Here is a 24,846-nt window from a genome sequence, read left to right as displayed (position 1 = left end):
AAACCCACTCTGTATAAAAAGATCTTCTATACTTTCCACAGTATGCAGCCGATGAAGTGATCTGTAGCTCACGAAAGCTTATGCTCAAATAAATTGGTTAGTCTCTAAGGTGCCACAAGTCCTCCTTTTCTTTTTGCAAATACAGACTAACACGGCTATTAATCTGAAACCTGTCTTTAAAAAGTGGAACAGAGTACCCAGGCAATTATAGACGAGTCAGCCTACCTTTGATACCTGGAAAGATAGTGGAACAAATTATTAAACAATCAATTTATAAGTACCTGGAGGAGAATAATCTTAGAAGGAATAGTCAGCATGTATTTGTTAAGAATACATTTAACTACAACAGTGTTCAAAAAAGAACTAGATAAATTCATGGAGGATAGGTCCATCAATTGCTGTTTGCCAGCACGGGCAGGGGTGGCATCCCTACCCTCTGTTTGCCAGAATGTGGGAATGGGTGACAGGACATACATCATTTGATGATTATGTTTTCTGTTCATTCTCTCTGGGGCACCTCGCATTGGCCACTGTCAAAACACAGGATGCTGGGCTAGATGGACCTTTGGTCTGACCCAGTATGGCCCTTCTTATGTTCTAACAAATCATGCCAAACCAACTCAATTTCCTTGTTTGACAGGAATGATGGCCTAATGGATAGAGGGCAAGTGGTAGATGTGATCTATCTTGATGTTAATAAGGCTTTTGACACAGTTCCACATGACATTCTCATAAGTAAATTAGAGAAATGCAGGCTGGATGAATTTACTATAAGATGAGTATACAACTTGTTGAAAGAACATACTCAAGGAGTAGTTATCAAAGTTTCACTTCTAAACTGTGAGAGTGTATCTAGTGGGGTCCCACATGGGTTAATACTGGGTCTGGTACTTTTCAGTATTTTCATGAATGACATGGATAATAGAGTGGAGAATATGTTTATACAATTTGCAGATGACACTAAGCTTGAAAGGGTTGCAAGCACTTTGGAGGACGGGATTAGAAAGAATTCAACATGACATTGACAAATTGGAGAATTGGTCTGAAGTCAACAACATGAAATTCAGTAAAGACAATTACAAATACTATATTCAGGAATGAAAAATCAAACACACAAAGATAAATTAGGGAATAATTGACTATGTGGCAGTACTTCTGAAAAGAATTTGGGAGTTATCGTGGATCACAAATTGAATATGAGTCAACAATGTTATGTAGTTTGTACAAAGGTTAATATCCTTGTGGGTTGCTTTAAGAGGAGTGTTTTATGTAAGACCTGGGAGCTAAATGTCCTGTTCCTCTTAGCACTGATAAAGACTCAGCTCAAGTACTGTTTCCAGTTCTGAGCACCACACTTAGGAAATATGCGAACAAATTCGAGAGAGTCCAGAAGAGAGTAACAAACAGATAAAAGTTTAGAAAACCTGACGTATGACTAAAGGTTAAAAAAACCCTGGGAATGGTTTTTTTTTTTTTTTCCTTGAGAAAAGAAGACTGAGAGGGGAGCTGATGACTGTTCGAACATGTTACAGGCTGTTAGAAAGAGGATGGTGATCAATTGTTCTCCATGTTCACTGAAGGTGGACAGGAAGCAATGGGCTTAATCTGCAGCAAGGGTGATTTAGGTCAGATATTAAGAAAAAAATTTCTAACTGTAATGATAGTTAAGCTCTGGAACAGGCTTCCAAGGGATGTTGAGGAAACCCCGTCACTGGAACTTTTAAAGAACAGGTTGGACAAAAACCTGTCAGGGATAGTTTAGGTTTATCTGGTCCTGCCTCAAGGAAGGGGGATGGACTTGATGACCTCTCAAAGTCCCTTCCGGCCTTATGTTTCTGTGATTCTATATATTTGTATCTATGTATATTTAATACCAGTTCTTAATTTACAAAGTAGCTTTGGCAAAATAATAAAGTACTTCTTGTCACAACTAATATTCTATATGTATAAAATCTGAGGAAAAATGTATTTATACCTGTATTAATATATTGTATACATCAGATTTCCCAAATAAATAAATTAAATTTGTGCTGTGTTTTGCATCTGGTTCATAGTTCTGTCTACACCCTTTTTTCTTTCTTTCTTTCTAAATCTAGATTGTTATTCAAATACATTAAAATGAAGCAAAAAGTAATTGCCACTGACAATTTACAAATGCATAAACCTTGGGCATTGCAAAATGCTCTGTGTCTTCATTAGAGAATTGAACTGTTGGTAATTGGATAACTTGGACTACATTAGTTTAAGTACCAATAGTGCAGTTTGTCCACAATAGACATGCTCTTTTGGGAGCAGTTTGCCACCTTTAATGCTACTACTATAATGTAATAGCTGCCCTGTACTCTTGGTACCTCTCTGTCCCACAGTTCCTGGAATAGTTTACCAAAGAAGTTGGTTGTAGGAGATTTCAAAAGGCCTTCTGGGAATCTGAGGCCTCCCTGGAGGAGATAACGTCACATGCCTGAAGTCCTTGGGAACCAATGATATTTCCAGATCACTTTCCCTAAAGATAAGACAGGGTGAATATTTGTGCAGTTTTCTCGTGAGCAAAATTTCTGCTGCAGATTTTGTAAAGCAATAAGAAAAGGAGTACTAGTGGCACCTTAGAGACTAACCAATTTATTTGAGCATGAGCTTTCATGAGCTACAGGATGCATCTGATGAAGTGAGCTGTAGCTCACAAAAGCTTATGCTCAAATAAATTGGTTAGTCTCTAAGGTGCCACAAGTACTCCTTTTCTTTTTGCGAATACAGACTAACACGGCTGCTACTCTGAAACCTGTAAAGCAATAGTGAGGCATCTTCAGACCTCAGGGAGGGTATTCCAGTGGTACTTGTGATGAGTTAGAGATTGAGACTAGCAGTTCACTGATTTATTGTTGCAAACTCCTTACGCCTACTTCTGGAGCAACTGGCTCTGGGCAGTACTTGACCAGTATGTTCACTAGATGGGACACCTGTCTTGTGTTCTGAACACTGCTCTAGGCTGGTGCCACTGAGTTTTTCTCAAAACCGGGAATTAGTAGCTGTGAATGAATAAAGTCAGAATGACACATTAAACATTTTTATATCTCTGTGCTGAGTTACCCTCATATTTTACAGCTTATGTTGATGAGGGCACTGTTCACTCATCCAACTTTCACTGTAATGCAAAACTTTGACAGTGACCTAATATGCTATTGTATCAATTATATTAACACATCTGATTGCCACACAGTGAAAGCATTTTGGAAGTTATTCTGCCTTAACACTGCTGATGTCACTGTTAATATTTTTGTGACAAAGTGGGAATTTTCTGTAATATTTATATGAAGTGTATATGTGCCTCAGTTTACCCTATATGCTGCATTGTTACCTAGTGGGTGGAAAAGGTCTGTTTGCTCTTGGGGCAGACTAAGACACAGTTGTGAATAGCACCTAGCTGTCTGAGTCAAGTGGGCTTCAATCCCCACATCAGTGGAGTGTCTGAGAAGACAATGGCAAATACAGTTGCCAGGACATTGACACTTAGAAATCAATGACTTCTTCACCTCTCCTTAAGGAAGCTGAACAACAATCCACTCCCAGCTTGATATCTAAGGACAGGAGAGATGCGAGATAGGTTAAGTGTGGGCTGCAGGAAGCAGTCAGGACACACAGCTGGGAGTCTGATGAAGGAGGCCAGATGGACAGACAGAGTTTGAACAAAGTTAAACCTTGTCTGATTCATCCTAGGATTGCATTAGCCTTGTTCACGGCCACATCATACTGTTATTTATCAAATTACCATAAAAAATCAAATATCCTCAGTGTTTATAGTCTATGTTTTTATTTTTGCCTTTTCAATGCAATTTTTACAAAGATACTGTTTAAAGCTCTTATTAAACTGAACTTTGTAATGCAACCTTAACTGTGGTACAACTACACCATAACTGAAAAGGCTACCCCTCCAAGGTAATGCAAGTCTTAGTGGGTTACTACCATTTCTTAAAACATACAGAGGGTGGCTTCACACAATTAATGATGACAAACTTTATTTCTATTTAAAAATAGAAAAAATGCCCCCTTTCCCCCTACACAGACACACACACACACTGAGCAGACAGTGAAGGACACTTGTGGCACCTTAGAGACTAACCAATTTATTTGAGCATTAGCTTTCGTGAGCTACAGCTCACTTCATCGGATGCATCTGTAAACTGTAGCTCACGAAAGCTTATGCTCAAGTAAATTGGTTAGTCTCTAAGGTGCCACAAGTCCTCCTTTTCTCTATACCAACAGGTTTCAGAGTAGCAGTCGTGTTAGCCTGTATCCACAAAAAGAACAGGAGTACTTGTGGCACCTCAGAGACTAACAAATTTATTTGAGCTTAAGTTTGCTTTTTGTCTATACCAACAGTGATTCTGGGTGATGTAACATACTTAACTTTGCCAAGGACCATGAAACTATAACCCAGTTTCACAGACTTAGACACTGCTTCAACTACAATCTCCTCGTCAGGGAGTGGAGTGTTTCTTGGGATTCTGTAAACAAGATAGAAAATTCTTTTTTACATGAAACAACAGTATCAATGACATACTAATTACAATGTAATTCCATTGTGTGTAATAGCTATGAAGGCAAGACGAGATCTTCAACATATTAGAATGAAGAGGAAGCTGGACTGGATGAAAAATATGTACAGCCAGATAATAGGTTGGGTCTAAGGATGTGATATATTCATGTAGCCTGCAGTGTGCATGCTGATCAATTTAGAAATACTTTATACACATTATTTCAAAGTGCAGGTGGGGAACTGGAAAAAAAATGATGCAGTTAGCTGTTACAACTGGGAGAAATAAATACAGTAATTGCTGCTATTAGAAATCATTGCTTCCTCTGGTGGTGGTGGGCTTTATCTTTATTTAGTAGGTTTGAGGTACTTTTAATTTGTTGTTTACAAATTGTATATGTTAAGATTTAGGAACATACTGAGGAGTGAATTCAGGGAGGTGGTAAAGCCACATTAAATGTAAATTATTTCCATTAAATAGCATCATTTACTTTATCTTTGGAGGCTTTACTTATTTACCATTATCTCTGTTATTTGTAAGAGCAAAGGCAAGGATATTTATGTAGGAGTAATCTGTGGATTTTTTAAACCTTACATCTTTCCCCTTACTCCAGCAGCACAAACTGGCTTTAAAACCATCATACTTGGACAACTGAGGATTCCTCCAGTGTAATTGATACAGTTTATGTCACCTTCTCTTACAAATTCCAACATGATGGAAGCACACCTGCAGGATGATGGTTTCCAGTGGCTGGAACAGCACTGGGGCCACTACTAGCTAAACTCAAATGTACAAAGCTCTGCGGCTACTCTAATCCATGCCAGGGGTTCCACTGATCCCTGGCATAAAGCCATCATTGTTCCTTCTCCTTTCGCTCCTTCCTTAGGTATAGCTTGGCCAGACCTGAGGATCAGGCCCAAAAATGCTGAAGTACAGTATGCTAGTTAAACAATTCACCACAGCGATAATTTGCTAAAATAAATGTGATTGGACACACAAACACGCAGACCAACTCTAAAATGTAAATTTGAGGGAATATAGGGATTCACTACTTAAGGAACTTGAAATACGCACCTTGTGTATTTCAGTTTAATTTGTCCTGATTCCATGCAAGAGTATGATACGTGTAAAAGATCTAGGAAGTAGGGATCAGTTAATTATCTGCAGTTGTCTAGTATCATGATTTTATACTGTGAAATGGAAGCATGGACAGATGTCTAAGCCAATGTATTCAGAAATACTTTTGACTTTCCCCCCCTCCTTAAATCTAAACTTCTGAGTGTAATCCCTCACTCTTCCTATCTTCCTTTGAGTCCAAAAATGGATCTTTGGTTTTGCTTTCCCATGCAATCTGATTGACCAAATATTCTACCACTTACACCCTTGAACACCTGTCCCTTTGTGTACTCTGTGAGATCTTTTTTGTATTAATGTTACTGTAATCCATCCATATACATCTTTGCACAGTTGAATGGTTTCCTACCTTCATGATCCTAACAGATGCAAAGGTGTACATGAATGGAAAAGAAATCGATCAGGTAGAAGTGTTTTGCTTCCTGGGGATGTGATATTTTAAAGTGGCTGCCATCCAGATATTCATACAAGATTAGGAAAATCAAACACCACTTTGGAAGGATGAACAACATTTAGTCAAACAGAGGTCTCCATATCAAACTAAAGATCAGACTATACTGCAGTATTGTAAGGAGCAGAGATTTGGAAGATGACAGTGACTAATAAAAAGAGATGAGAAGCTGCCAGTTACAGATGGTTGAAAAACACTACACATTTAATGGAAAAACAAAACAACAAATGAGAGAGTAAGGGCGCTGACAGAGCAGGATGTGTTAGATAATATACACAAAGAAAGAAGGCTCAGGCAGTTGGGAGATGTACACTGTATGGAAGATGGGAGACATGGTAAGCAAGTATGGAACGGAGTACCCAAGGGAGGAAAAAGAAAGTGAGGATGGCCAAGGAAACACTGGCAGAAGACAGTGACAAAGGGTATTCAATATGCTGGAATCATCTGGGAAGAAGTATCACAATTAATGAATGTCCATAATCAGTGGAAGAACTGGACTGCCTGATGTGTCAGTGGCTCAGGAGGAACTAAGGAAAGGTTACTGAAATAGAAAAATAAGAGGTTAATACACATAAGGCCGCTAAAAGCCTTCCTTCCATCTAAACAATGAAGGCGCCTCCCAAAAACACACCACTCAGAAGTCTCCCAAGTTGCTCATGTTAAGATTTCTATTGAGATAAGAGAATTGTTAGCATAACAAACCAAAATGTTCCTATGATGACAATAAATATGCACGTACAGTGGAAAACAGTGACTCTGAAAAAAGTAGGTAGCCAATTAAACAGGAGCTCTGAGTGTAATGCTGTTGCTAAGACTTCTAACACAAACCTTAGATGTATAATTACGATGGTATTACTTCTTTATGTGGCTTTGGTGATACCATTATAGTAATTCTTTGTCTAGTTCTAGTGTCCACGCTCCAAAAAGGATGTTGAAAAATTTGGACAGGGTTCAGAAAACTCCAAGAATGAACTGAGGCCTGGAAAATCTACCTTACAAAGAGACTTAAGAAACTCATTCTGTTTATCTTATCCAAGAGATGAGCAAGGGTGTCTTGTTCTCAATCTCCAAGCACTGACCTGGAGAGTTTTTGTTTGTTTTGTTTTAGTTTAGTTTATAGTAGAGAGCTCTTAAATGTAGCAGGCAAAGGTATAACAAGAGCCAATGACTAGAAACCTATATAAGGGGTCAGCTTGTAACAAACAGGGTAATTGGACCAGTTTAAGAGTTACAGTGAAATCTACCTCTAGTCTCCCTCACCGCTCAATAAGAGTACATTTCAGCAGACCAGAAAAAATGTAGCTCTGCAACACTTCATTGTAGCTAAACTGGAAGCATCAGAGAGAAAAGATGCATTTTTCCTATATTCTGTTCTTCTTTTCTCGGTGTTTGGGATGTTTGCTCTTAAAATAGTCAACCTTCAAAAATAAAGCCAGAATTGTTCCCTTAAAAAAAACCAAAAAAAAAAAACCTATAAATATAAAATTAACACATGTAGTTAAAATATTTTTAAAGCACACAAAAGAAGAAGATAGGTTGCTTACAAAAGTGTGGTGTACATATAAAACTAAGTTCTTGGAAACAAACCCCAAACACAAGTTATTGTTGTGTCAAAACAAGAGAAATAAAGGTTATTTAAATAAATCACAGAAACCCTATCTAATGCACAACACACCTCCCCAACCTATCCCAAAAGGCTCTTTGTGACCATAGAGGTCCAGTAGGTAAACCTGAGTGTAATAAACTGATGGCCTAGCACTGAATAAGGAGCATTCTAATGTTAATGGGACTCAAAGGAAAGATGCTTTACCTAACCTGGAGAGACAGCTATTGCATGGCAGCAGGAAGTTTGTATTTCACATCAGGGCTACATTTTGGGAGGAAGAACACATTTATTTGGAGCTTGACATATAAAGGGGGAGGCTTTGAAATGAGGAGGTAAGAACAGAACCCCACACTCACAGTATCACAGCTACAAGCTACCTGCACAGCATCAGAGTTCCAAGCTCTCTCCCATCAAAGTTGTTTACCTTCCTGGAGCATAGGTACTCTAGTTATCCTTCATTCCTGCTCTGCAGGGAGTCGATGCAGTAAAGTGCATTACACATTATGGAGATAAATTATAAAATGGATTGTGAGGGATAGGGCTGGAGATGGAGTTATAAGCACTTGAGAGGTTCCCCCGTAGCTGGTGCTGTGGCTCGCTTGGGCTGACGGAGGCACTTTGATCCTTCGGGACTACAGCCGTGGTATAGGCGGGGAATCGACGCAGAAAACACCGATGTATTGGCTCATTATGGGACTCTATTATGTGCTCCCCATAAAACTAGGAAACCCTCCGACCCGCCCCCATCGCCCTCTACATAACCAGGGAACCGCATGGCAACCTCGGCACTCTACCGCACCGAAACAGCTGCGCTCTGGACATGTGAGCTGGGAAATCTAAATCTCTGAGAATCTCTTAACTCAGTTCTGCAGGGCGTACTCTTTAGAGCGCCTTGATCTCTTCAGTACAGAAGGTTAAAGGAGAGAATGAGGAAAAAAGGAAAGCGCCGCTGTTGATTGGGAGGAACGGGAGAGAAGGAAGAAATACAAAACGCAGCTGACTGGCAAGGAAATGAAAACGGCTGGCAGGTTTGAAAAGCCCGCCCAGTGCAGCAATTGATAAGCGCGGCCGGTGGCAGCTCATTTTGTCGTGGGGTTTTTTCCTCTACATTCAACGCTTCATCGCCCAGTCTAGGTGATTTGAGGAGCTAGTTTGGTTTAACACACCGCACCTCTGGGTTTCATTTGTTCATTTCCAAATAAATCTAAATTACATCGCAGGAAAGCTTTATCCCCTTAAATCAGAGCACAAACACCACAAAGAGATCTATTAATGGCAGTAATACATGGATTTTGATACTTTTTGTCCTTTTTATTGTATACATCTACCTCTTACTGTGCTAGTGTTTCAGCCGATCCTCTAAATTCATTCACGTCTCTAAGGGACCTTTTTTCGGAATGACCTTGAAGGTGATACATTTGTAAGAGACAGGCAGAACGACACCACAATTAAAATACTGGGGAGATAGGTTAAATACGGAGCATAGCAGAAGTGAGGTTTTACGATTTACTTTTAGTTTCCATATATTTGTTAGTCTCTAAGGGGCCACAAGTACTCTTTTTCTTTTTACGGATACAGATTAACACAGCTGCTACTCTGAAAATTGTCATATACCACTTAATTACCACAATCTTAAATTAAAAATTTGTTTTTCGAAAACGAAGAATAGATATACTAAATTATATCGATAACACCTAGAAATCCATTGCAATACAGCTACTGGTAAATCGAAAGGTTTATTCCTTCATGCAGAAGGTGGGGAACCCTAAGAGGAAAAAGTGCAGCAAAATGATTAAGTTAAAAATACAAAGCGTACTCACTTTATTAAATCCGTAAGACAAAATAATTTAGCTCTTTTCTGATCCTGTGGGTGGCTCTGAAAAGAGCCTTTGGGTTATTTTTAAGAATTATCTCGTTTTCTCTAAGTCACTTTTACTTGCTCTTGGCTTTATGACTTTCGGTTTTTTTAGGCAGCAGCACAGCCTGGATGTTGGGCAGGACACCCCCTTGAGCGATCGTGACTTTCCCCAGTAGCTTGTTGAGCTCCTCGTCGTTACGGATGGCGAGCTGCAGATGGCGGGGGATGATCCTAGTCTTTTTGTTATCCCGAGCAGCATTACCAGCCAACTCGAGAATCTCAGCGGTCAGATATTCTAAGACAGCCGCCATATAGACAGGGGCTCCAGCTCCAACTCGCTCAGCATAATTACCCTTCCGGAGAAGCCGATGAACACGGCCAACCGGAAACTGCAAGCCGGCCCGAGATGAACGAGACTTTGCCTTAGCCCTCACTTTTCCGCCTTGTTTCCCTCGGCCCGACATCGTAACTCTTCTTCACCACAAGAACCGCCGTTCACAAAAACACAAATGGGAAAAGTATAATGACGCAACGATTCTTGCTCTTTTATTCCCTCTCCCGGACGGATTAGTGAATCATGATTGGTTGAAAAATGTCACTCTCTGAGCAACCAATGAAGACGAGGATCTCACATTGACCAATTGCAGCATACAACGCAACACCATATGTTGAATCCAACTGCCAATAGAAAACTAGAATACATAGGCTGCTCATTTGCATAGCAAACCTATAAATACAGGGAGGAACGGCTTTTTTTTTCTGATTTTGTTGTTGTCGTTTTCGAGTTGGAGAGTACACTTAACTGTTAAAATGCCTGAGCCGGCGAAATCTGCTCCTGCTCCCAAGAAGGGTTCTAAGAAGGCCGTGACCAAGACCCAGAAGAAGGGAGATAAAAAACGTAGAAAAACTAGGAAGGAAAGTTACTCAATTTACGTGTACAAAGTGTTGAAGCAAGTTCACCCGGACACCGGCATTTCCTCTAAGGCGATGGGCATTATGAACTCCTTTGTAAACGACATTTTCGAACGTATCGCGGGGGAAGCGTCTCGTCTGGCGCATTACAACAAGCGTTCAACCATCACATCCCGAGAGATCCAGACCGCTGTGCGCCTTCTGTTGCCGGGGGAGTTGGCCAAACACGCTGTGTCTGAGGGTACAAAGGCTGTTACCAAGTACACAAGCTCTAAGTAAAGATATATGAATGCTAACATCTGTAACCCAAAGGCTCTTTTCAGAGCCGCCCACTTACTCTGTAAAAGAGCTTTGGCACTAAACCATGCATTGTGTTGTTTTAACACATGTATTTTATTCTGCGTTTTTAGTTTCGGTGTTAGTTATTGATGCTGGAAATACATTAATTGCGATTACTCTAGTTTAAAAATGTATTGCCCTATTGAGGAACCAAAATCCACGTAAATACAAGAAATAAGAATAAAATTTACTGTATACAATACTCAAATGATGAAAGTAAATGTTATAAATATCCTTTGTTACTGCTTTCTTTTACTTATTTTTCTGTTGAAGGGGGGCATTCAGTATCCATATAAATGCTCCTTGCTACTTTTGTCCGTTTTGCGTTGATTAACTGTCAGTTTGCCTGGCAAGACTTCCCGCAGATGAAATAGTCAATGATGTAATAACTCTTGTTTAAATCACACATTCTCAAGTTAACTCAAAACTCTTGATGAACTATTACGTTGCACTTGAAATAGCTGGCATGGTTTGCAGCAGTAACAAACAGGGAAATTGTTTAATCCAATATAGTAAACCTAAGAAGCGTCTTGGTTCTAGGGTACATTTTGTGTTGGGAAGTAAGAAAAATACGAGGAAACAGTTTATGGAAGTATTGTAAATGAATCCAGGTACATTCTCCATCTGTCCTTTATCTACACTTTAAACGTAAAGAGAAGAATTGGTGGGTTCTGGATTGCATACGTAATCAATCTGAGGGGAAAGGAATTTAGCTCGTCCTCACCTTTAAATCATCTCGAATTAATACAAGATTGGAAATATGAATACATTAAAAAAATTAAAAAACAAAACAAAAAAAAAAGCCACCCTGGTCTATCGCCCTGCTTGTTCCCTGGGATTAGTGTTCAGGGGTCATAAATAGGTCAGTCTGAAAAAGAAACAGTGAGGCAAGTACACACACACACACACACACGAGAAAACAAAATAGTTTTCAGGAAGTGGGCTCCAGGAACTGTCGGAATTGGGCAATAACAATGCAATTGGGATGGGAAATTCAGTCTTCTTGTAGCCCTGTCGGTCCCAGGATGTAAGGACAACGTGGGTGAGGTAATATCTTATGTTGTACCAAGTTCCATTGGTGGGAGAGACAAGCTTAAAGATATTATCTTACCCACCTTGTCTCTCTAATAGTTGGGGGAAAGTATTTGAAAGACGAGTGCTTTAGGGGAATGGGGCTGGAAATAGGAAAGTCAGGATCCTTCAGGGAGCGAGCGTTTCAAGGATCGGGTCATTGGTGACGACAGTTTTTGTGATCAAACAAATCAGAGACAAGGAAGGGCGCTCTTCTCAGAGCGCGCGGGGTTTTCAAAACTTCGGACATGTCCAATAAGATTTATCCATATCTGCACTATCAGCCAATCAGAGAGGAGATAGCCAAACAGCACGGAGAAAGTGCGTAGTTCTCGGTTTCTTATTTTGTCAGTACTGGTCTAAATGGCTAGAACTAAGCAATATAGTCTAGAATCTACTGAGAGCTAGGCACCCCGCCCCTAACCAGCTGACTCCTAAGCTACCTAGAAGCGTGTCACGGTAAGGGAGTTTTAGCGATAGCTTCCCGGCGCTACAAGCTTCTTCACTCCCTATATTTTTATTTAAAACTGCCCAGGAAATGATCCCAATAGTAAACCGGAACGAACGAGCATTCTTTCTCTTTGTACATACTCACTATACCCGACTTATATAACAAAGCGAGTACTCCGGATACCTTCAAGTCACCCAGTGTTCTCGCGTATAGCAATTTTGCTCTTTTTCTGAAACTTGTGGGTGGCTCTTAAAAGAGCCGTTGGGTCAGAAATTTTCTCTTCAAATTTACACTTTACTTTTTGGGTGCTGCCCTCTTCGCCTTCGCTGTTTTGGCCTTTGTAGGCTTGGGCTTGGCAGCTTTTGGTTTCACCGCCTTAGCCGGGCTTTTAGTTGTCTTCTTGGGCTTGGCGGCTTTCACTTTTTTCGGACTCTTGACTGCTTTCTTCACTGCAGAACCCGCTGGTTTCTTCACTTTTTTCGGGCTCTTTTTCGCCACTGCAGCCTTTTTGGGCTTCTTGGCGGCGCTGGCGGGCTTCTTAGCAGCCGCCTTCTTAGGCTTTGCCGCTGGCTTTTTCTTCGGCGCCTTCTCCTTAATCTCACCAGGCTTCTTGTTGAGTTTAAAAGAACCAGAAGCACCGGTACCTTTTGTCTGCACCAAAACGCCTTTGCTCACCAGGCTCTTTAATCCTACCTTGATGCGGCTGTTGTTCTTCTCCACATCGTACCCTCCGGCGGCCAGAACCTTCTTAAGGGCGGCCAGCGAGAGCCCTTTGCGCTCCTTGGATGCGGACACCGCCTTGGTGATCAGCTCGGTCACGCTGGGACCTGGAGGCTTGCGGGCTTTAGAGCCTCCTGCCGCCTTCTTCGGTTTTTTAGTAGAGGTTTTTGCCCCAGGAGCGGAGACAGTAGGCGCTGCAACAGGCGCAGTTTCCGACATGCTGACAACCGTTTTCAGCAAATCAAAAGTAATTGGGCTGGAGAGACTTGGTCAGATGCCTGAATTTATAGAGAAGAGCTGATCTGTGATTGGTACGTTAAAGAGCCCGCCCAGCTGCAAGCCCAAAAGGGCTCTTTTCTCCTCTCTGTTTGTGTTTCTTCGGAGTTAAAAAAGTGTATTTTTTGCAAAATATATATCACTAAATTACCTCATTTCTTAGCTGCGTGAAGGTGAAAGAGGGTATTTTCATTCAGTAGAGTTTCTTGTAGGAGAGAATAAAGATGAGGTAAAGAAGAGCCAATAAACCCTGATACTTAGAGCTGGAGAGACCTCTGAAGAGGGAAACTTTTGTTTTTCGCTTTAAATTAAAACTTTACCGTTGGCAATAAAACCACAACTACAATGAAATGTTGTTCTTTAGAGGGTTTTCTCCAACTCAGGATATAAAGCCAGTTATTTGAATGTATGTTGTCAATATAAATTGGTTTTGAAAAGAAGGAAGTAACACAATCTCATTCCTGAACTGGGAGTATGGATTAAGAACTGTCTCCCTTATCCAAATCCTTTATCTCCTAAAAATACTAAATTCTGCTGAAATAGTCCCCCATGCAATGCCACAGGGATCTGATTAAAGACTTGTAGAAGGATGTTTATTCTCCAGACATGTATATGGAAGTAATTGTCTCACTGTATGGGTCTAGGTGTTCAAATAGAACAGAAACCTCATCTTGAGCTCTCTGAATTAATTGTTCCTAAAAAAAATACAATTAAAATAAATAACTTCTATTCATTAAATATATTAGCAAAACTGAAAACTAATGAAATTTATGCATTGTTTTAGTCTGAAATAAAAGAAAAATCTGTGCTTTTATATCAGCGTTCATTAAGATTTATAGCAAGCCAGAAACAATTTTATAGCAATAATAATAATAATAAGAAACAAAAGTCCAGTTTTCTGTTTAAATTTACTACTATGCAAAACTAGCTCTTATAAACTGAATAATTAATTTTTCAAGTTATCTACTTTTATCTCTATTGTATCTGTGTTATATTTTGTCTTCATGTTATATATGCCACCCTTTTCAAGAGAAAAAAAATGCTTGAGAGAACTTTAATCTTTTCTGTGGCAGTAATTTCAATGTGATTTAGTTTTGTGTTTGTTTGGTCAGTCATTTTTCTCAAGAAGTAACAGAACCTCTAAATTAATTCAAAGACTCTTGGTAGAGTAAATTAAAAATTCAAAAAACAATGGCTGAATTATCACTATCCTACGATACAGGCACAACCAAATGTGAGAAATTGCAACTTCTCTTTCTGTTTGGTAACAGTAGCCAGAAGTTGCTTTAGATTATCTTGATTTTAATCAGTGAGAACTAGGCCACAAACAGCTCCTGGGCAGAAATCTGAAAATGTGGTAATATGATAAACTTAAAGATCCAGAATAATATTTGACCAGATTGTAACTGGTGACAAGCAAATGTCTACTATGCAGAATCTCCACTGATTGTTTTAGAAAAGTAAGGTTCGCCTCACCACATTCACATTATACTATGGATAGGGCTCTAAAACTATTCTAAAATAATTAGAAATAAAAATGCCAATTTAAAGTGAGAAATGTAATTTATCTGTTTTAGTCACTTCCTAAAACAACACCTTTGTTATTTTTTAAAAAAATGTATAAGCAACAAAATCATTTTACTATAAAGAGAACATTGATAGAAAGAGTAAATGGAAGCTGTAAAGATAAATAGTGAAATCTTCACCTTCTTTGTTTCATATGTAATCCTGATTTTATTCTGCTCTATTTGAATGTAAAAAATTAGGGCTGTCAAGCAATTAAAAAAATTAATGGAGATTAATCGTGCAATTAAAAAATTTAATGGCGATTAATCACGCTGTTAAACAATAATAGAATACCGTTTATTTAAATATTTTTGGATGTTTTCTACATTTTAAAATATAGTGATTTCATTTACAACACAGAATACGAAGTGGTAAGTGCTCACTTTATATTTATTTTTATTACAAATATTTGCACTGTAAAAAAAATATAGTATTTTTCAATTCTCCTAATACAAGTACTGTAGTGCAATCTCTTTATCATGAAAGTTGAACTTACAAATGTAGAATTATGTACAAAAGAAAACTGCACTCAAAAATAAAACAATGTAAAACTGTACAGACTACAAGTCCACTAGTCCTACTTCAGCCAATCACTCAAACAAGTTTGTTTACATTTGCAGGAGATAATGCTGCCAGCTTCTTGTTTACAAAGTCACCTGAAAGTGAGAACCGGTGTTCTCATGGCACTATTGTAGCCGGCATCACAAGATATTTACATCCTGGATGCGCTAAAGATTCACATGTCCCTTCATGCTTCAACCACTATTCCAGAGAACATGCGTCCATGCTGATGATGGGTTCTGCTCGATAATGATCCAAAGCAGAACGGACAGATGACGCATGTTCATTTTCATCATCTCAGTCAGATGCCACCAGCAGAAGGTTGACTTTTTTTGGTGGTTCGGGTTCTGTAGTTTCCGCATCTGAGTGTTGCTCTTTTAAGTGTAAGGGGACTATTGTCCCCTTACTAACATTCAGTGGGGGTGTTTTGATTGGCTAGCTCAAAGTACCAAAAGGGGAAGGGTCAATGGGAAATCAGGACCCTGAGACTGACAGTCCCCAGGAACAATGGGGAGAGGACAATGCTCCAGGTCAGCCTGATTGACAGGGCGGGTAGGCTAATCAGGGAGTCAGGAGGCCAGGATGAGTCCCCTCTTCCCTGTGAGCTGGAATTATCTGGGTCAGGCTACGTCTACACTACAAAATTAGGTCAAATTTATAGAAGTTGGTTTTGTAGAAAGCATTTTTATACAGTTGATTGTGTGTGTCCCCACACAAATGCTCTAAGTGCATTTAGTCAGCAGTTAGTCTGCAGAGTGCGTCCACAGTACCGAGGCAACCATCAACTTCCGGAGCATTGCACTGTGGGTAGCTATCCCACAGTTCCCCCAGTCTCCGCCGCCCATTTGAATTCTGGGTAGAAATCCCAATGCCTGATGGAGCTAAAACATTGTCGCGGGTGGTTCTGGGTACATATGGTCAGGCACCCCCTTCCCTCCCTCCCTCTGTGAAAGCAATGGCAGACAATCATTTCGCCCCTTTTTTCCTGGGTTACCCGTGCAGACGCCATACCATGGCAAGCATGGAGCCTGCTCAGCTCACCGTCACCGTATGTCTCCTGGGTGCTGGCAGACGCGGTACTGCATTGCTACACAGCAGCAGCTCATTGCCTTTTGGCAGCAGACAGTGCAGTATGACTGGTAGCCATCGTTGCCATACTCCAGGGTGCTCTTTTAGATGACCTCGGTGAGGTGGGTCAGGGGTGCCTAGGCAAACATGGGAGTGACTCAGCCAGATCATTTCCCTTTTAAGTTTCATCTCATGGCGATTCAGTCTTGCCAGCAGTCCTACTGCACCGTCTTCAAATGAGCAGCCAGGAGATGATGATGGCCAGCAGTGATACTGGACCGTCTTCTGCCGACCACCCAGGAGATGACAATGGCCAGCAGTCGTACTGCACCGTCTGCTGCCAGCAAGATGTATAAAGATAGATGAAGTGGATCAAAACGAGAAATAGACCAGATTTGTTTTGTATTCATTTTCTCCTCGCTCCCTCCGTGAAATCAACGGCCTGCTAAACCCAGGGTTTTGAGTTCTATCCTTGAGGGGGCCATTCTGTTTCTCCTTGATGCAAAGCCACCCCCTTTGTTGATTTTAATTCCCTGTAAGCCATGTTGTCAGTCGCCCCTCCCTCTGTCAGAGCAATGGCAGACAATCGTTTCGCGCCTTTTTTCAGCGCAGACGCCATAGCACTGGGAACATGGAGCCCGCTCAGATCACTGCAGCAATTATGAGCACTATAAACACCGTGTGCATTATCGAGCAGGGTATGCAGAACCATAACCTGCAAGAAAAGCGAAACCAGGCGAAGAGGAGGAGACTGCAGTGCAGTGATGAGAGTGATGAGGACATGGACATAGACTTCTCACAAAGTACAGGCCCCTGCATTGTGCACATCATGGTGTCAATTGGGCAGGTTCGTGGCATGGAACGCCAATTCTGGACCCGGGAAACAAGCACAGAGTGGTGGGACTGCATAGGGTTGCAGGTCTGGGATGATTCCCAGTGACTGAGAAACTTTCGCATTCGTAAGGGCACTTTCATGGAACTTTCTTGACTTGCTTTCCCCTGCCCTGAAGCACAAGAATACCAAGATGAGAGCAGCCCGCACAGTTGAGAAGTGTGTGGCGATAGCCCTGTGGAAGCTTGCAACGCCAGACAGCTACCGGTCAGTCGGGAATCAATTTGGAGTTGGCAAATCTACTGTGGGGGCTGCTGTGATGCAAATAGCCAGTGCTATCACTGAGCTGCTGATATCAAAGGTAGTGACCCTGGGAAATGTGCAGGTCATAGTGGATGGCTTTGCTGCAATGGGATTCCCTAACTGTGGTGGGGCCATAGACGGAACCCATATCTCTATCTTGCCACCGGAGCACCAAGGCAGCGAGTACATAAACTGAAAGGGGTACTTTTCAATGGTGCTGCAAGCACTGGTGGATCACAAGGGACGTTTTACAAACATCAAAGTGGGATGGCCTGGAAAGGTACATGACTCTCGCATCTTCAGGAACTCTGGTCTGCTTCAACAGCTGCAGCAAGGGACTTACTTTCCAGACCAGAAATTAACCATTGGGGATGTTGAAATGCCTATAGTTATCCTTGAGGACCCAGCCTACCCCTTAATGCCATGGCTCATGAAGCCATACACAGGCACCCTGGACAGTAGTCAGGAGCTGTTCAACTACAGGCTGAGCAAGTGCAGAATGGTGGTAGAATGTGCATATGGGCATTTAAAAGCCCGCTGGAGCAGTTTACTGACTCGGTTAGACCTCAGCGAAACCAATATTCCCATTGTTATTACTGCTTGCTGTGTGCTCCGCAATATCTGTGAGAGTAAGGGGGAGACGTTTATGGCGGGGTGGGAGGTTGAGGCAAATCGCCTGGCCACTGATTACATGCAGCCGGACACCAGGGCCGTTAGAAGAGTACAGGAGGGTGCGGTGCGCATCAGAGAAGCTTTGTAAACCAGTTTCACGAATGGCCAGGCTACAGTGTGAAAGTTCTGTTTGTTTCTCCTTGATGGAACCTCACCCCCCCACCCCGGTTTCACTCTACTTTCCTGTAAGCTAAGCACCCTCCCCTCCCCTCTTCGATCACCACCTGCGGAAGCAATAAAGTCATTGTTGCTTCACATTCATGTATTCTTTATTTATTCATCACACAAATGGGGGGATAACTGCCAAGGTAGCCCGGGAGGGGTGGTGGAGGAGGGAAGGACAAGGCTACACAGCACTTTAAAACTTTAAAGCTTTAAAACTTCTTGAATGCCAGCCATCTATTGCTTGAGCAATCCTCTGGGGTGGAGTGACTGGGTGGCTGGAGGCCTCCCCCACCGCATTCTTGGGCGTCTGGGTGTGGAGGCTATGGAACTTGGGGAGGAGGGCAGTTGGTTACACAGGGGCTGTAGCGGAGATCTGTGCTCCTTCTGCCTTTTCTGCAGCTCAGCCATATGCTGGAGCAATATGAGTTTGATCCTCCAGCAGCCTGAGCATTGAATCCTGCCTTCTTTCAGCAAGCTGACGCCACCTACCATCTTCAGCCCACCACCTCTCCTCACGGTCATACTATGTTTTCCTGCACTCTGAGATTGTCTGCCTCCATGTATTGTGCTGTGCTCTGTCAGCATGGGAGGACAGCATGAAGTCAGAGAACATTTCATCATGAGCGTGTTTTTTTTGCCTTCTAATCTTCGCTAGCCTCTGGGAAGGAGAAACATATACAGCTGGTGGAGGGAAAAAAAAGGGAGAGTGGTAGTTAAAAAAAAAACATTTTATAGAACAATGGGTACACTCCTTCACGGTAAACCTTGCTGTTAACTTTACATAGCACATGCGCTTTCATTACAAGGTCGCATTTTGCCTCTTATTGAGGGTATGCTGGTTTGGTGTGAGAGATCACTCACGCAGGGCCGGGCAGTAGAATTCGGCTTGTAGGCAGCCATGGTAAGCCACAGTCTTTTGGCTTCTTTAACCTTCATAACATGTGGGGATGGTTTCAAACAGCAGCGCCCTTATTTCCCATACGAAGTAGCCGTTGGGTTGTCCATTAAAAATGGGTTGGCAATTTAAAAGGAGGGGCTGCGGTTTCCAGGTTCACATGCAGCAGAAACCCTACTAACCCCTCCCCCCCACACACACCCGCCCCACACACCCAATTTTGTGGGATGATGGCTTCATCCCTCCCCCCACCGTGTGGCTAACAGCGGGGAAGGTTTCTGTTCAGCCACAGGCAAACAGCCCAGCAGGAACGGGCACCTCTGAATGTCCGGTTACTAAAACCACCCTATTTCAACCAGGTGACCATGAATGATATCACTCTCCTGAGGGTAACACAGAGAGATAAAGAACGGATGTTGTTTGAATGCCAGCAAACACTGGGACCATACGCTGCAATGCTTTGTTCTACAATGATTCCCAACTACGTGTTACTGGCCTGGTGTGGTAAAGTGTCCTACCATGGAGGACGGAGTAAGGCTGCCCTCCCCAGAAACCTTTTGCAAAGGCTTTGGGAATACATCCGGGAGAGCTTTATGGAGATGTCCCTGGAGGATTTCCGCTCCATCCCCAGACACGTTAACAGACTTTTCCAGTAGCTGTACTGGCTGCGAATGCTAGGGCAAATTAATCATTAAACACGCTTGCTTTTAAACCATGTATAATATTTACAAAGGTACGCTCACCAGACGTCCCTTCTCCACCTTCAGGGTCCAGGAGCCTGCCTTGGGTGGGTTTGGGGGGTACTGGGTCCAGGTCCAGGGTGATAAACAGATCCTGGCTGTTGGGGAAACCGGTTTCTCCGCTTCCTTGCTGTGAGCTATCTACAACCTCCTCCTCCTCATCATCTTTCTCGCCCCCAAAACCCGCTTCCGTGTTGCCTTCCACTCCTTGGATGGAGTCAAAGCACAGTGTTGGGGTAGTGGTGGCTGCACCCCCTAGAATGGCATGCAGCTCATCATAGAATCGTCATGTCTGGGGCTCTGAACCGGAGTGGCCGTTTGCCTCTCTGTTTTTTTGTAGGTGTGCCTGAGCTCCTTAATTTTCACACAGCACTGCTGTGGGTCCCTGTTATAGCCTCTGTCCTTCGTGCCATTGGAAATTTTTTCAAATATTTTGGCATTTCGTCCTTTCTAACTGAGTTCTGGCAGCACTGATTCATCTCCCCATACAGCGATCAGATCCCGTACCTCCTGTTCGGTCCATGCTGGAGCTTTTCGAGAATTCTGGGACTGCATGGTCTCCTGTGATGATGAGCTCTGCACTGTGACCTGTGAAGGTGAGCTTGCCACCCTGGCCAAACACGAAATGAGATTCAAAAGTTTGCGGGCCTTTTCCTTTATACCTGGCCAGTGCATCTGAATTGAAAGCGCTGTCCAGAGCGGTCACAACTGAGCACTCTGGGATAGCTCCCGGAGGCCAAGACCATCGAATTGCATCCACAGTACCCCAAATTTGACCCGGCAAGGCCGATTTCAGCACTAATCTCCTCGTCGGAGGTGGAGTAAAGAAATTGATTTTAAGAGCCCTTTAAGTCGAAAAAAAGGGCTTTGTCATGTGGATAGGTGCAGGGTTAAATTGAGATAACGCTGCTAAATTCGTCCTAAACTCATAGTGTAGACCAGGCCTCAGACAGAGTGGGGCTGAGCTAAGGAGAGAGCAGGGGCCCAAGCTGAGCTAGGGAACAGAACAGTGCCAGCCAGAGGAGCCAGAGACACAGCCCAGGGAGAGCAGATCCTGTGCTGGGAGCAGGGCTGCAGCCATAGATCCAGAGAAGCAGCCCAGGGGGCTGGAGGCAGAGCAGCAGCATCAGTGCTGAGGCAGAGTGGAGCCAGAACTAGAACAGGGGAGCTGGAGCAGTCTGGAGGTGGGTGCAGTGAGCAACTGGGGCCAGCCAAGGGGAGACCCTGGGCAAAGGGCCCAATGCAGAAAGACACCCCCAGCCAAGGGTCCTCGCAAGACAGACTGGGAGGGTGATCTTAATCCAATGGAGGGCTGACGCTGGGAAGAAGGGTCCCACCACCCAAAGCCTGGAGGTGTGTGGCCACCGCCAGAGCAAGTGTCGAACCCACAGCATCCCTGCAGCACAGCCAGGGCCTGAGAAGGAGGCCTGGGACTTACAAGGACAGACTGTGAACTGCCCGGACATTCCAGAGACACTGTTTGTGATGTTCCCTGCCACAGAGCGGGGTGATGCGTTCCCTTTAACCTTTCCCATTTTCCCTTATTCTTTTTAAAATTCATTGTTGATTAAATAACTTGTACAGGGGTCGGCACCCTTTCAGAAGTGGTGTGCCAAGTCTTCATTTATTCATTCTAATTTAAGGTTTTGCATGCCAGTAATACATTTTAACATTTTTAGAAGGTCTCTTTCTATAAGTCTTTAATATATAACTAAACAATTGTTGTATGTAAAGTAAATCAGGTTTTTAAAATGTTTAAGAAGCTTCATTTAAAATTAAATTAAAATGCAGAGCCCTCTGGGCCAGTGGCCAGGACCCGGGCAGTGTGAGTGCCACTGAAAATCAGCTCGCATGCCGCTTTTGGCATACGTGCTATAGGTTGCCTACCCCTGAACTTGTATTTGCTTTAACTTGTATGTAATGGTCAGTGGGTCAGGGAAGTGTCCAGTGCAGAGAGAGCACCCCAGAGTGGGGACACCCTATCCCCTCTCCTAGGTGACCACAGCAAGGTTGGGGGACGAGCCCCCCAGGAATCCTGGGTCCAGCCTTGTCGGGGTTACGAGGACTCTGCCAGACAGGAGTGTGGAAGGGGAGTCCTCAAGGGCGGGGAGGCCTCTGGGTAAAGGAAGTGGAAGCGAGGACTCAGATCCTTTCACTAGCCCACTTCACCAGGGTAATGCAGAAGCCAGGAAAGTTCCCCACAATAGCAGAACCATTCACCAGCTTACATAAGACTTCTGAAAGCATGCTCCACACCTTGTCCCGCTCAGATTTTGGAAGGCACTTCAGATTCTTAAACCTATTTTTAGAAATCTCACATTGGTACCTTCTTTGCGTTTTGTCAAAACTGCGGTGAAAGTGTTCTTAAAACCAACATGTGCTGGGTCATCATCCGAGACTGCTATAACATGAAATATATGACAGAATACTGGTACAACAGAACAGGCAACATACAATTCTCACCCAAAGAGTTCAATCACAAATGTAATTAATATATATATTGTGATACAGCATGGCCAGAGGGTAGCAGGAGAGTGTTTTGTTTTGTTTTTTGAAGCAAAAAAGAGGTGTTTTTATTTGCATAACACATTTACAAAACAAAAACAACAGCATATGCAATGTGTAACAAGCAACCAATCACAATTGTTTTCTCATTAGCTTCAGGGGAAGGAAGTGTTCAAGCTTGCCTGGGCCCAGGGCGGGGGACTTCCTCGACTCACGTGGTCTTCCCCCCTTCCCAGTTACCTGGTGGCCCAGAGGGAGGGGGCTTCATCGACTCTCAAGGTCTGCCATCCCCTCGAGTTACCTGGCGCCATGCCCAGTGTCACCAACAATTCCCTCCTTTGAAAGCACCCAACAAGAGGGGCAGGCTGTGGGGTGGACAATCCGGGGGGGGGCACGTGCACCCACGTGTGAAAGGACCCCTCTAGGGTGGCGGTGTCCGCAGCAGCAATGGCTGGGGCCCCATACTCTCTCTCCCACTCAAAGGGTCAAACAAAGGGAACCGGATGGGGACACCGAGCAGAGAACCTCAGACAGCACCCACCGCTCCTCAAAAGCATCGAGGGAGTCGGTGGACGCCGCCCAGAGGAACTCTGCCCGGATACGTGAATGGACCGAGGATCGGAAAACGGCCCCACAGTCACAGGAAACTCCATCGGCCAACCTCCTCTCTCTGGTTTTATAGATGGCCATTTTAGCCAGGGCCAGGAGGAGGTTAACTAGGAGATCCCGCGACTTTGTGAGGCCATGGATGGGGAGTGCATAAATAAAAAGGTGAGGGGAAAAATGCAACCAAAAACATAATAGAAGATTTGTGATGAGCTGGAAGAGGGGCTGCAGCCTGGCGCACTCCAAATATACGTGCGCCAGGGTTTCCTTCACACCGCAAAAGGGACAAGTATCTGGGATGGGCGTGAACCGCACCAAGTACGTGCCCGTGCTCACAGCTCCTTGAAAGAGCCGCCAACTGATGTCCCCTACAGGCCTCGGAACCAAGCTGGAATATAGGCTGGCCCACGGGGGCTGCTCACCCTCCAAAGGTGGCAGAAGGTCTCGCCACTTTGTGTCAGGGCGGGACACTAGGGTGAGGGCGTGAAGGGTGTGGAGCACGAGCATGTATAGATGTTTCCGTGGCGCGGTTTGGAAGCATACCGCTGCAGTTCATGCAGCCGGCTCACAGTAAAGGGGTGAGGGGGTCGATTGGGTCTACGGGGCAGGGGTCCAATTAAAAGGTCTGGCGGGCCTTGGGTAGAGGGTGAGTGGGGTGTGCCCTCAAGCAGAACCTGGTCGAGGTAAGCTCGAGCAGCGGGCGGCAAAGCGGCCTTCACCTCCTGAAGTATGCACTGCGGGGTACGAGGTCTGGAGAGCCCCATGCACCAAGCGAGCATCAGGGGATCCAGCCAGTCTCCCCAGTCATAGTCCAGGGGGTCTCCGACTCTCGTGACTTCTGTCAGGATCAAGCTCTGGCGCACCGAGCGGGACTCCGCCACCTGCACACGGAGCTGGGGGTTGTATAGCAGGGGCTCCGCGAGAAGATCTGCCCCCTCATTGGCCGCCATGGACCTGGTCATTAAAAACAGTTTCCAAGTCCGGAGGAGGTCCTGGTAGAAGACCGGCAGTCCGGAGAGGTCTCGCGGAAGACCTCCCGGATGGAGATAAAAGAGCTGCCAGTCATATCGGAGCCCTCGGATGTGGTGCAGGATGGCATGCACCAATATGCTCCACACTGAACTGCCTGTACCGTAGAGGAGCCTCTGTAGGGCCTGGAGGCGGAAGACGCGGATCTGAGTGTGCAGACACTTCAGGCCCTGTCCTCCTTCCTTCAGGGGTAGATGAAGAGCCCCTACAGGGGCCCAGTGCATTCCTGACCAAAAGAACCCCAGAATCGATGTCCGGAGGTTGGTCAGGAAACCTGGGGCCGGGACCAGGGTGTTGAGCCGGTACCAGAGCATGGACAGGACTAGTTGATTAAGCACCAGTGCTCTCCCTCGGAGGGAGAGACATCGGAGTAGTCCCGTCCATTTCCTGATCCGCTCTATCACCCCGCCCTCTAAATCGTGCCAGTTCTCCGGCGGAGAGAGATGCATGGCAGAAAGGTAAACGCCGAGATAGAGCAGCGGACCCCTGCTCCACCAGATGGTCTGAAGCACGGGTGGGAGGGAGCTCGCCTGCCACTAGTCTCCTACCGCCAA

General features: G+C 43.9%; 3 protein-coding genes across 3 annotated transcripts; 1 reads left to right on the top strand and 2 right to left on the bottom strand.

Annotated features, from left to right (window-relative positions):
* Nucleotides 1–4,339: 4,339 nt before the first annotated feature.
* Nucleotides 4,340–10,775, bottom strand: LOC140904952 (histone H2A.J). Its single transcript, XM_073327340.1, has 2 exons — nucleotides 9,544–10,775; nucleotides 4,340–4,502 (listed from the first exon to the last, which is right to left on the bottom strand). Exon 1 carries the CDS (start codon nucleotides 10,043–10,045, stop codon nucleotides 9,656–9,658), a length of 390 nt encoding a protein of 129 aa, XP_073183441.1. The 5' UTR covers nucleotides 10,046–10,775; the 3' UTR covers nucleotides 4,340–4,502; nucleotides 9,544–9,655.
* LOC140904953 (histone H2B 8) lies at nucleotides 10,318–11,635 on the top strand. Its single transcript, XM_073327341.1, has one exon. The coding sequence runs from the start codon at nucleotides 10,392–10,394 to the stop codon at nucleotides 10,770–10,772; it is 381 nt and encodes a 126-aa protein (XP_073183442.1). The 5' UTR covers nucleotides 10,318–10,391; the 3' UTR covers nucleotides 10,773–11,635.
* On the bottom strand, nucleotides 10,857–13,352 carry LOC140904951 (histone H1-like). Its single transcript, XM_073327339.1, has one exon. The coding sequence runs from the start codon at nucleotides 13,291–13,293 to the stop codon at nucleotides 12,649–12,651; it is 645 nt and encodes a 214-aa protein (XP_073183440.1). The 5' UTR covers nucleotides 13,294–13,352; the 3' UTR covers nucleotides 10,857–12,648.
* Nucleotides 13,353–24,846: the final 11,494 nt, after the last annotated feature.

This window comes from Lepidochelys kempii, chromosome 1 (assembly GCF_965140265.1).
Source record: "Lepidochelys kempii isolate rLepKem1 chromosome 1, rLepKem1.hap2, whole genome shotgun sequence".
Lineage (NCBI taxonomy): Eukaryota > Metazoa > Chordata > Testudines > Cheloniidae > Lepidochelys > Lepidochelys kempii.
This window is presented reverse-complemented; position numbering and strand designations above follow the sequence as displayed.

Coding starts and splice junctions, on each gene's coding strand:
- LOC140904952 (XM_073327340.1), bottom strand. CDS start 10,045: ATGTCGGGCCGAGGGAAACAAGGCGGAAAAGTGAGGGCTAAGGCAAAG.
- LOC140904953 (XM_073327341.1), top strand. CDS start 10,392: ATGCCTGAGCCGGCGAAATCTGCTCCTGCTCCCAAGAAGGGTTCTAAG.
- LOC140904951 (XM_073327339.1), bottom strand. CDS start 13,293: ATGTCGGAAACTGCGCCTGTTGCAGCGCCTACTGTCTCCGCTCCTGGG.